Here is a 12,968-nt window from a genome sequence, read left to right as displayed (position 1 = left end):
AGCCATGCACTGTAGCTGGACTGTACTAAGTAAGGAGAGAATAAGATGAGGTTCGGGAGGTGGGCCTGGGGTTAGATTAAAGGGTTTGAAATACATCTTAACGAGTTTGAAGCTTAGGAGTTTGTAGGTTTGGGGTAAAGGAGTGACACGGTCCACTTTGTATTTTAAAAGATCAAGTTAAGTGTCTTTCCAGATGCTCGGTTTAGATTTTTAACAATGAAAATGGAGAATAATGGATAGGATCAGAATTTATTTCGGAGATGTGATGTATAAGTATCAGACAGGACCAAGCTAATGGCATTGTTTTCTGAATATGAAATTTGGGAGGAAAGTTATTGAACAGGAAAGTTCCAATGTGAAAATTGGCACCACTTTCAGATACATTTAAGTGTTCGTATGTATATTTGAGAATCAAACAGGCACACATTTTTAATCTTTTAATCCTTGTATTTATATGGCACTTTAGAATTTATTAAGGGCATTCACATATTTTATTTCATTTCATCCTCCAAAGAATCCTGAGGTTAGTACTACTATAATCTTCTCCATTCAGATGTAGAAATCGACACAGAATAATGTGTTCAAAGTTCTCCCACCCGTCTGCAATAAAACAGGGCCTCAAATTAGTTTTTTTCCAGTCAATGAAAAACTAACTGAGCAAGTATTCGTGTATTACAGCCATGATATGGAATAAGATACAGGGCTGAGGAATATTTGACCCCCAGATTTTACCATTTCACACGTGGTTATAGTTTTTCCTCTCTGGCTGAGGTAGAGGCAGATGCATCCAAAACCCTGGCTGATGAGAGCCCAGCTAGGTACCTCCTAGGGGGTCATCTCCTGCACTGGTCCCACCCCCACTATTCCACCCAGCTACAGGCCAGGGTCAGCAATTTCACACACTTTTCTCTGGGTACAAATTCTTCTTTGCAACAGCTTAAAGCCGAGGGAAAAAACGAAAAACTGAGGCATCAAGCTCATAGACACATTTTGTTGACTCATACAATGTTGTTTATTATTTTGAATTAATTTCCAAGATTTATGAATCTAGAGAGTATACACACTCACTCGTGCATATATACACAAGCACACAAACACACGCATAATAATGTAAATTTAGGGTTTATTTTACAATATCTGGCATCATTGGTTTCCATACTAAAAATTGGCAGGTACCTCTTGCCACCTAGCATCTGTGAGCATTTTGGTTTGTGATCGCTAGCTTATAGACCATAGGGGTAATTAGGTGAAAGCTACATATTAAAGCTAGGTGGGCCACAAGCAGGCAAGGGCCACAGGTTGTTTTTTAGGTTGAATATCCTTAGTCTAAAGGGAAAAATAGAATGAGACTAGGAGAGAAAAAATTTTTTTTAGTATTGCATGTTCACTTCAGAGTCAGGCAGAGAACCTGTGGGAAAGCTTTCCATTCCCCAGTGAATGAGAAAAAGAGGGAAATCTTGGTCTGAATCCACAGGTTATAACAGAAAAGCAGGTAAGTGGGTGAGACCATTTAGAGAGTCCACAGGAACAAAATAGAATTAGATGCTATGGAATTGGCCCAGAATGAGAAAAGTCCCCAGAGACATGTAATAATAGGAATCTCTTGACTTTCTATGCAGTTCTCTACACACAGACCTCTGAAGTGTCTCTCCTGCCACACGGCCCTTATTCCACCCCTCCCTGCTGGAAGCTCTTCTCAAGCCAGTAGCCTGGAGCTGGAAGAAAGTTGATCCCACTTCTGGCAGAGACAGACCCAGGAAATTCTAGTTCCAATGCCAGAGAGACATCAAGGGCGAGAGGTGTATCTTGCAGCCCAAGCTAGTACTATGTTGTGGGGAAATATGTTCGCAGTTCCAAACCATTTACTTCCGAATACATTTTTTCGAATGCAATGTATGTACAAGTTGAAAATTGCTGGTTTTAAATTTTGAGGCTAAAGCATACATTTAATCAACCAATAGTGTGTTTTGCATTTTTCTACTCTTCATATCATTGCTAATCTGCCTGTGTTACTTACGGCTTTTGCCGCTACATTTACTTTAAGAGCAGACAAATGCATTAAATTGGGAGTCAGTCCTGTGATTTGGTATTTTTTCAGTGATGTTTAGATAAATGCAAAATTGGATGGGCCTTAGATTTAAACTATTTACTTTCAGGAACATGGCCCCACGACTGAAAAAAAAAAGTTAAGATGATGGACATCTTTAGAAAAAGAGACTGGAAAACTATGGCTTATTAAATTCAACGTCCATCTTGGAAAAATATATAAACACATCACTAGCTAAAAAACTCAGAGACAAGATGACTAGATAATAACAAGTACAGATTCATAAATAGCAATTCCTACCAAACTATTATAACATAATTGCTTCCTTATTGACTAAGTAGTTAGATCAAGGGGGGAGATTTTAATCCACCTATACTATCATTGCTAATTTGAGCAATCTTGAAAATCCCTTGTTAATTAAAACAGATTCACAGCCCTGCTAGTGCAGAATCACCTGAATTATTTATTAAAAATACAGAATTCTAGGCATCAGAATCTCTACCGAATTGGAATCACGAGAAATTTATGAGCAAAATATACTTATCTTCATTTTTTCAAAACAGGTAAATGAGTCACAGGAAAGTCAGGTAACTTGTCTAGGATCTCACTGCTGGAGGGCCAGGCATCTGACTCCAGAGTCGACACTCTTAATACCTACCTAAATTAAAACAAATCCTACTTATATTGTCTTGATGTTGCTTTACAGGTTATTAAGATGTTGATTATCAGGAATGTTTACCTATTTTTCTTGGTTTGTCTTTAAAAGGAGAAATGACTTTTTCCCTGGCAAGTCTTGCTGAAGAGAGTCTGAGCTAGCAGTGTAGTGAATGGTGTATGTCCAGTTCTGCACCGCCCTATACAGTAGGCATTACACCCGGGGGGCTGTTGTACTTGAGATGTGATGAGTCCAGACTTTGAATTGGTGGGAAAACAGGGAGGAAAATATCTCAATATTTTAAATATCGATTTCATCCCTAAATGGTAATATCTTGGATATGTTGGGTTAAAGAAAACATCATTAAAATTAATTTCACCTCTTTATACTTTTTTTAAATATGGCTATTAGAATATTTAAAGTCACATATGTGGCTCAGGTTTGTAGTTCACATAATATTTCTATTGGACAGCTCTGGTTTACGTAAACCTTCACTTATCCTTCTCGATTTTCTTATGTTACGAGAGATAGTTGAACATTTACTAGTTTATAAGCTATCTTATAAGCTTCAAAGGTACTTATGTATCTTTGCTTTCCCTGTAAACCATAGCACAGAGCTTTGCAAATATTGTGCTAAACAATTAATACACATCTTTTGCATTGAAATCAATTCAATTAACAAGTGGACCTAAAACTAGTTACATGCTACTTTCCAGGTATCTGCAATGCTCATACATATTAACAGCTCATCATATAGGGGATCAAGGTTACTTGAGTTTGGTAACTATATATGAAAAGATAAGTGACAAACTTGACTGATATCAAATATATAGAGTTACATTCCTACAAATGTATCTTTAAAGTGATATTTCATATACAGAATCTCATTTCTAATTCAGTCAAAATGTCATGTTTTGGAATTTGGTCTGAGGCACAAAATTATTCCCATGTTAAAATGATTTCATGAATTTCCTACAGCCTTGGTGTGTCAAGAGAAGCCTGTTTCAAGCTTCTTGCTACTGTATCAGCCTCTTCTTCTCCACCACCAATTTTGAAGTTTTTCTTTTGTACTGAAGTGACTTCAGGGAATAAAAATTATCTTGAATTGTGTTTATGAAATTTGAATAGAACTCATTAAATTTAAAGGATGCTAAGATACCTCATTGTAGTAAGCCATCCAATACATCTTTTTAAAAAACTCAATACTGAGCTGTATGTTTAGAAATGGTTAAGATGGTAAATTTTATGTTATATGTTTTGCCACAATTTTTAAAAAATGACAGAAAAAAAAATTTTTTAAGTGACAGTTGAAAAGTTCATAAATCTTGATTTAAAGTTACATAATATTTGTTTATACGTTTGGCTAGTCTTTGAATTTTTTCCTTTTGAGCCCTTTCTTATCTGTGAAATAAGGAAGGCAAATATCTATATATTTGAAAATTCTAGAGTGACTTGATTACTCGTGATAAACAATGTTCCCTTCTGACTGTCTTCTCCCTTCAATATCATCAGTACCATTATTTGGAGAAACATGTATCTGAGAGTCCTTAGAGCCAAGTACCTTTCATTGGAAGTAAATGTTTGACTCTTGCAAGCAACTATAAGGAGGATAGATACAGAAAGATGAAGAAATAGACATCAAATCAGTTGCAAATAGTAAATTTGAAGTTCTAAATGGAACTTACTAACTGACATAAAGATGAAAACACATTTAAGATGCTACCTACTGGATTGCTCTATAAGTCTGCTTTACTGGAAGACTGTTTGACATCAACCCATAAATACTTTAAAGCAACATTGATGAAGTTTTCTGATAAGTATATATGTTTCAACCCGAGAAAAATAGAGTCCTCTGAAATGTTCGCCTCATGTTATTGTACCATCATCTTCCTGGGAAGCTCTAGCAAGTATGCCTTGGCTATGAGTATGTGTTGTGAAAAACTACAACAGAACAAACATTGTACAGTAAAACCTCATAATTTCATTATAAATTCAGATTGCAAGCACTTTCACATTGTACACATATTTCTTATAAATACGAAGTTAAAAATAATTATCTCCCACACATTCTTTGAATTTCGTAAATAAATAAAAGGAATACAACCTAAAATCAGTGAAAAGTTTCCATCTAAGGCTGGAACAATTGAGAATTATGTCCACTTGCCTTTCGTTTTTTTGTGTCTAAGTATTAACTCCGCTAAAAGGACTTTTTTATTTAGAATTACTTATCAGCATCACGGGTGCTGTGACTTTCTTTCAATTCACCTTACTGAGTTCCAGCCCTTTGGACTCACTTTTTGGGCCCCCCCTCTGTTCAATTTCTGAATCTTGCTTCTTTTTCATTTTAGTCTTCAGGGCAGAATTTTCCTTTCTCTCCTCCGCGCCTTTTATTGGCTTGCACAGCTTCCCCATTTGCTTTATCACCTAGTCCTCCATCTACTTCCTTCTTCCTTTATTACCTCTGCTCATGGTTTGGGCTGAAGGGTGAACACACCCGTGTCAGAGGTGATCTCTTCTGAGCATGGGCACATCATTGTATTAGGTGCAAAACCAACTGCGGTTTTTGCAATTGTTTTTAACCTTTTAAACTGCAATTACTTTTGCACCAACCAAATAGGCTGAGCCGGGTGATTTTCCTTGTCCACTGAGCTACAATCAGTACCATCATCATCCCCTTCACCCTCAAGCCCATGATTTAGGCCACCTATGAATTTCAGCTGCTTCTCCACTATATCTGAATCATGTATTTCAAAATTAGCCAATGATATTATTTTAAATAAGGAAATTCTTATTTTTAAAATACATATTCTAGGTTATATTTTACTGGCTCTCCCATTCCTAGCCCCCAATATTTCTGTTAGGTTTTATTTAGCATATTTTTTGGAGAAAGGGAGCATATGTAGTAGGTTTGCAAGGTGGACCATATTCAGTCCTGAATTATCTCTCTTTGGGCCTTTTTGTGTCCTTTCATGCATGTACTCCCTAGGGCAAAGGCATTTGCAGTGCACAAGTCTTTTCATGTTTTACAATGATCTCACAATGTCATTTAGGGACGGGGCACTGAATGAATGAGAAAAAAAGGGGGCTATGTACTGTAGACACAGGTGATTGCTCCTTCAGTAAATAAAAGTGAAACTCTCCCCTCCTACAACGGACTGGGTATATGGTTTTCTTTGTATTCTGAACCCATAGCCCTTCAAAGATGAACGAGGAAGTATACAAAGTTATACTTACAGCAACGCTTCTCAAACTCTCCGTCAGAAAGATGAGGTCACCATTCTTCTATAAAATACAATAAGGTCAATTTCTAGATAATTGCAAGAGACCCACATAACAGAGCCCCCCCTTTTTATTATTACACTCAATAAATATAAAATTAGTTTGTCAGATTGTCTTAAAAGTTTCTAAACACTTATTTGTCACAGACAAGAACAACTTAGAAACCAGCAATAGTTGGCAGAACACACTTTCTCAACCCTGATTCTGGGCACTTCTAACCATACACAGGGCAACTCCATACAGTGACTCTTGAACAACATGGGTTTGAATGGCATGGGTCCACTAATATGTGATTTTTTTAAAAAAAATCAATACTGTGAATGCATTTTCTGTTCCTTAGGATTTTCTTAATATTTTCTTTTTCTAGTTTATTGTAAGAATACAGTATACAACACCTATAGCATGCAAAATATATGTTAATTGGATATCTGTATTATAGGTAAGGCTTCCGGTCAACAGTAGGCTATTAGTTAAGTTTTGAGGAGTCAAAAGTTACAGGCAGGTTTTTTTATTGCACAAGGATCAGTGACTCTAACGGCTGTGTTGTAAATATTTTGGAGTGATTACTCTACTTGAATTTGGAAAACCCTGAAGGTAGAGGGAAAAAGAAATGAGAAATCTATGAATGACCAGAAGACTAAATGTCGTACACTCTTATCAGAAATTCTTCGTAGAATGTAAAAATAAAATTAATACTTGTTGTGTCATAATGTAATCTACACAGATACAGATCCTAAAGTGAAAAAGCAAACTTTTGAAGCATGGGTGAATTTTAATTTAAAAAGTTTGAGTTTCCTTTCCCAAGATATATTCTTCACAGAGAAAATGACTACCCTCTGCCCAGCTCTGTCTGATTATAAGTAAATTTCTTAAGAAGCACTGAGTCAGAATTCTTCATATGCTATTGTATGTTGCTGCTCAAATTTTTTTTTTGTTTTCACACTGCTAATTGCTTTTAAATGTACCTAATTTTTAGAATGCAGTTTCATTCACGTTCATGGATCCTAGATTCTGCAGGGGCTTTGAGTTTTTCCTCTGTGCTAAGAAAGCACTACATGAGACAGGCAGTCAATTGGGATTAAACTTCAGAGTGCCAGCTAACTCAGAAATCCCAGTTCAGAATTTAGCACTCCTAGTCAACAGATACTCTCCAGGGAACTTGGCCTTCAAAAATCAATTATTGGAGTATATCCATCTAACCTAAGAGTGGGTTTGAAGGAGACTGTTTTTATTTCCTAATACAAATAGAGTGATAATGTTTATTTTATAAGCGTAAATGGTAAACGAATATTTTTTTTAAATGGATTAGTTCTATTTTGCATTCCATAGGATTAATTTTCAAGATATTAGAAATGGGAAAGCTGAAATCCTTACAAAAGGAATGTAATGTCTTAGGATTTTTAGAATAAAATGAAGTATGCACCTATTTAAGACATTCACTTAACTCAGATGCTTAAAATATTAAGATAATAAATATATTTTCTTGACCAAATGTCTTCTTCATGATGAAATTGCAGGTAAGTGTCAGGTAAAAGGTAAGTGATACCATCGGATGTCCTCTCTAGTTCATAAGAGATCAAGTGACAGTTTGTCTTCATGGTGCATATCAAAAGTCGCAACGTTAGAATGATTCGTTATGACAAATAACAGAAAGTAGGCAATAGAGTTCAAATGGTTTATACTTTTATACTTCTATGTTGTGTTCCTATCTTACAGACGTTTATAGTATTGAATAAAGGGAAGGCCATCTTCCGGTTCAGTGCCACCTCTGCCCTGTACATTTTAACTCCCTTCAATCCTCTTAGGAAAATAGCTATTAAGATTTTGGTACATTCATATCCTTTTCAAGTGATCAATATTAATTTTTTTGTACATAATTTATAAGTGCTTTGTAGCTAAATATAAAATTAAGGTGAGAAATGTCCATATTTTAGGGCTTTCATCACTCTCATTTTGTATCTTCTTTTTTCATATAAACCTTTTTTTAATGTTTGCTAATCACATAGATGTCACTGAAAATTACAAAGTCTTTAACATTATGTAAATATTATGTATATATATTAAATATAGCTCAAATATATCTTATATATCAAAGTCTTTAATGTTATATACATATATATCTATATCTTTCTAAAATTACTTGTATGTATCGAGTCGTACAAATCTAGTGTAAGATAACCATATTTATGTTTACCATCTTTGTACAAAGTTTGTGATTATCTAAAATTTGCAGTGAAAAATGCAATAATAACAAAGAAGTATACTTCCAGAAACAAGATTAGACATATATATAATATCAAGCATTTTGATGTAACTGAGAATAAAACTTTAAGCATATTTTCCATGAGAGAATGTCAGGGGGCTTTGGCCAACACTTACTTAACTCTGGAACTTTCCTAATGAAATTTGTGAAGACAGTATTGGAATATTGGTTGAATTTCAAATTTAAATCATTGCATTATGATTCTGCCATTCAGAACTGATTGCTTAGTAAAGATTCTAGAAGTGAATGAAAGAAGCTGAGATTATATATATTTCTAAATGGTCTTTACGGATTTGGCTTTGTGTTTCCCACTGGCGTTAAAAAAAAAAAAAAAAAAAGACTGCAACTAAATTCATTTGTTCATATTCATTGGCAAAAACTTCATATCTGATTATGCTTCATTTGATGGCTTTGGCATTAATACATAAAGAAATACTTTTGTAATGATGATGAACTCATACTACCTTATTTTAAAGAAAAAGGTTTCCAAAATTTGAAAGTCCATTCTATTTTTAAACTGACAGCAAGTGATTCCTTAGTGGCATAAATATGCTATTTCTAACATTAAAAGATTTGAAATATAAAAAAATCATATGTTCAGCATTTTTATATTTGTGGAGGTTTCCTTATCCTAGTTTGTGTTCCTAGTGCCATCATGTGGTCATTTGATGAAAACTTTCTTTTTACTTATGGAAAATTTTGTTTTTGGCAATAAACTATAGTGGAACTATTGGAAGTGAAAGCAGGAAACCTGTGTTCTAGTCCTCATCCAAGTTATCTAATTTCTCTAGGGCTTAGGCCTTATATCTCTGATTTCTAAAATATAGTGATTAGACTAGCTGCTTTGCTAGGTTCAGCTCCATGATTCTGTTATGTCTTAGTCATTTGTTTTAGCTAACACTTGGATCATGTCTACTAATATACAGGTCTGTTCCAAGTACTTCACACGTATTAACTCATTTACCCTGCACCTAAAACTGATGAGATCTATGCTTGATTAGGGCTATACAAAAATTAGCTCCATTGTATAAAAGTCAGTGGAGACATAAAAAGATTCAGTGGCATGGAAAAGCTGAGTGACTTATCCAAGACCACTTTTATGTTGAATTTTAATTACTTCACATCATGTAAGTCTTAGCCTTCAAGAATATTCACTTTTAATGGTATCCAATGCTGCTGCACTTGTACGAACTCAGTCAAAGTTGAGGAACCTGACACCTAGCAGCATGCTGCACTTTGTACATATTTTTTTTAATATATTGAACTATATTGTATAATATGTATTTAAGAATTACAATGTTGCAGCTATGTACCTTCTTCAACAATTTACTATTTTAATCACCGGAATGAGTTCAAGCCAATGTTTTCTGCTCAAAAATTGTATGACTCTAGTTTTCCCAATAAAGTTCTCTGGATGGTAAATATATTGATTTAATAATAGTAACAAAAGCAACACTTTGTACTTACATAAAGCTTTCTTGTACATGATTTCATTTAATCTATACCATTACTCTGTGAGGGTGATATTATTAATGACATTTTATTGATGATAAAACAAATTTACAGAGGTTAGATGACTTGCCCATAGTGTATTTATCATTGAGTCCTGAGTAAACTGTAGTTTAAGGTTTTTGATGCTATTTTTATATAATACATGGATTTGGATTTCTTGTGTGTGTTCCTTAACAATAACCCACATTGTTCAGCATGCTAATTATGTGCACTATTTTGACAAACTGTGTGTTTATGACAATGAGTAATCCTCCTGACTGGACAAAGAATGTAGAGTAAGTTCAACTTATATTTTAAACCACCTAGTATGTGAGTACATATATGTATGATTGATAGATAGATAGATAGATAGATAGATAGATAGATAGATAGATAGATAGATGATAGATATAAATAGATTTATAGTCATATAGACGTAGATACATTTGTATTTAGGATTTTGAAACTATGTTTCACTGCACCTTCTAAATAAAACTGAAGAGCATTTTAATTAAGGCTATTTCTAGACATGATTACAAAGCAGGAAGACAATACTCATTGATCCTCAGGCCTGATGGTGTTGGATCTAATATCTCTCCCCTTCACCTGCACTTGGTGGTTACCAGAAGTCCATCACTCTTGGACATGCACCACTTTTCCTTTAGGATCTACAGTGACCAAAGTAAATGCGATGAAAGCAATTGTGGAGAAGAGCCAGTATGGTAGACCTTGGTTCCAGTTAAATTCCAGATGAATTCAGTGAGTTAAGAATTTATGGGGGCAAGTGATACACACCATACAAAGACAACGTTGAGTCTCACAAAGTTGTCCCTTCCATCAGGCATGTCCACTTCATGTCAGGCTTGCATCAATTTCAAGAGCAGTCACCAAAAAATTCGCTGAAAAAAAAATCCCAAAAGTTGGGATTTTAGAACTTGAACATTCAATGGGCTGAAGGCCAAACTAACTGAAGTGAAAGTTAGGGTAACATTTTCAGAAACTGACTACATTGATGGGCTCTGTTCTGGGGCACCTCTGAGGGCTGAGGGTCCAGATTTGTCATAAGAGCTGTTGTTGTTGCCCACGCTGCCCATGGTAACCACTATTGCTCTGTGGCTGCTGACCCTTAAAACAATGACCCCGAACATATTCCCAAGAACCTCTTCCATTCTTGGACACTTACAGACTGGAACCAGTCAGAAAAGGAACAAAGATTATGAAGGAAATATAACTTATATACAAATAATTCCTGAAGTTAACATGTGAAGCCCACAGGTTTTTCCTCACTATAGTTTCTGTGATTGTTGTTCTCCCAAATTCTGAACAGAAGATTTTAACTTATGTATTCCACTGACAAAATAATAAGAAATTGATGATACGCTATGAAAAAAAAAGTATTACTTTTTAATTTCTTTTGGATACTTGTTCCAGATACACCTTCACAGGAATATATACTTTTGAATCACTTATAAAAATTATTGCGAGGGGCTTCTGTGTAGAAGATTTTACTTTCCTTCGGGACCCATGGAACTGGCTCGACTTTACTGTCATTACATTTGCGTAAGTGCCTTTTTGAAGCTTCAAAAGAGATGGTTTGATTTTGTATGAATGCTTATGCTTTGAAAGTATAAGTTTGCTTTAACTGTAGAATATTTTGGTGTGATTATACATTTAAGCTTCGGATTTTAATTTAGCACCACAGAGGTCAAAGTGGCATTTCGCTTTGGCATAAAGGCTGTGCAGTGGTTGAAATTACAGTTTTCACATGTAACATCTGTCAGCAAATTTCATACATGCTGCTTTTTCAAAACACACACACAGAGATACACCCTATGAAAGCACAAGTGTATTCATAATACATCTGTGAAAATGGCTTTTTAAAATTACAGTCACAAACAACTCTGCTGGTGTCACAAACTTTCATTGACCTTATCCATACTGTGTACTCTCTCCATCTTCTTTGATTACTTTAGGAGCATAATAGAAAATAAGCACCTACTGAACATTCTGACAAATCAAGCTAATAGGAAAAATAAGGCATTTAATTATGTAGTTAATATGAAATTACTCCATCAGCAAATTAATTTTAAGACCTATAAACAGACATACTCTCTTGGCAACTTCCTATTTCTAAACTGATTCTTTTTCTTTCTTCCTCTCTTCTTTCCTATTATAATTTTCTTCCTCTCTTTCTTTACCCTCAGCATAAACCTTCTTATCCTTATCTCCTTTCCAGATACATTCAGTAATGTGCCCAGCTTCTGCATCCCTGTCCTTTTTTTGCTCTAGTGGTAAACCTCCCCAAGAAAGAAGAGACTCAGGAAAGTAATAGAAGTAAATTCACGAGTAGGTGAAATCAGAATGTGGAGGAAAGTGGTCCAGCACCATGTGCTCTCCTCATTCCTTCAACAGCTAACCTTTTTGGCCTCTGACGGGTGTAATGGGATGGACAGGAGGAGGAGTAGAGCTGATACACGCAGGTCCAAATGCTGCCTGTCTCCTAGTAATTCCTTATCTAGTCAGGAGAAGCCAATTAGTCGCCTTTCCCTCTGGTTCAAAAGAAGGCATGTTGAGACTAATGTTTTTTTGTAAAGAATAAAATAGCAGTAATGGCAGGGGCATCATTGAGCTCCCATAAAATATTGTCCTTAATTTGTCTAACTTTCACTTAAGAGTTGCACGAGGGAAAGTTTATTGTGTACAGATAGTCAGTAAGGCAAGCTGCTTTTTCATGCTTAAGATTCTCTTGGACGATTCCATGCATTATTTTTTTCTAACTGAAACTATGGCCAGGGTTTATTTTCTTTTTGCTTAATTCTCCTAAGTTACACATGATGTTGGTTGTATTGCTTTTCAGAATGGCAGCAGGATTGTACTTTATGAAGTTTACATCTAGTTAATGTGAGTAAAGAAAACAATACCAATAGACTCTAATGTCTAAATTGCTACTTACAAAATTATCATTTAAAATCTCCAAGAAGGTCTTTATAAAAAGACCCAAGAAAATAATATAAATCCTGCTTAAATCTTGAATAACTCTGATTTAATTCTACAGGTATGTAACAGAATTTGTAAACCTAGGCAATTTTTCAGCTCTTCGAACTTTCAGAGTCTTGAGAGCTTTGAAAACTATTTCTGTAATTACAGGTAAGAAGTGATTAGTGAAAAACGTAAGGCTCCTTGTACCTACAGCTCTTTCTTTGTATCTTGTTATTGTGTTTGTGTGTGAACTC

General features: G+C 35.0%; 1 protein-coding gene across 4 annotated transcripts in view; it reads left to right on the top strand.

Annotated features, from left to right (window-relative positions):
• LOC109445183 (sodium channel protein type 1 subunit alpha) overlaps positions 1 to 12,968 on the top strand; it is a 111,764-nt gene that overhangs the window by 44,703 nt on the left and 54,093 nt on the right. For all 4 annotated transcript variants that reach the window (XM_074337350.2, XM_074337346.2, XM_074337357.2 and 1 more), the window contains exons 3-5: positions 7,698 to 7,818; positions 9,944 to 10,031; positions 11,167 to 11,295. In XM_074337350.2, the coding sequence (XP_074193451.1) occupies positions 7,698 to 7,818; positions 9,944 to 10,031; positions 11,167 to 11,295 (338 nt within the window). The remainder of the gene's footprint in view (positions 1 to 7,697; positions 7,819 to 9,943; positions 10,032 to 11,166; positions 11,296 to 12,968) is intronic.

The sequence above is a fragment of the Rhinolophus sinicus genome, chromosome 17, assembly GCF_057876585.1.
Source record: "Rhinolophus sinicus isolate RSI-liver-muscle chromosome 17, RSI-T2T, whole genome shotgun sequence".
Classification (NCBI taxonomy): Eukaryota; Metazoa; Chordata; class Mammalia; order Chiroptera; family Rhinolophidae; genus Rhinolophus; species Rhinolophus sinicus.
Note: the sequence above shows the minus strand (reverse complement) of the source record. Positions and strands in the feature narration are given on the sequence as shown.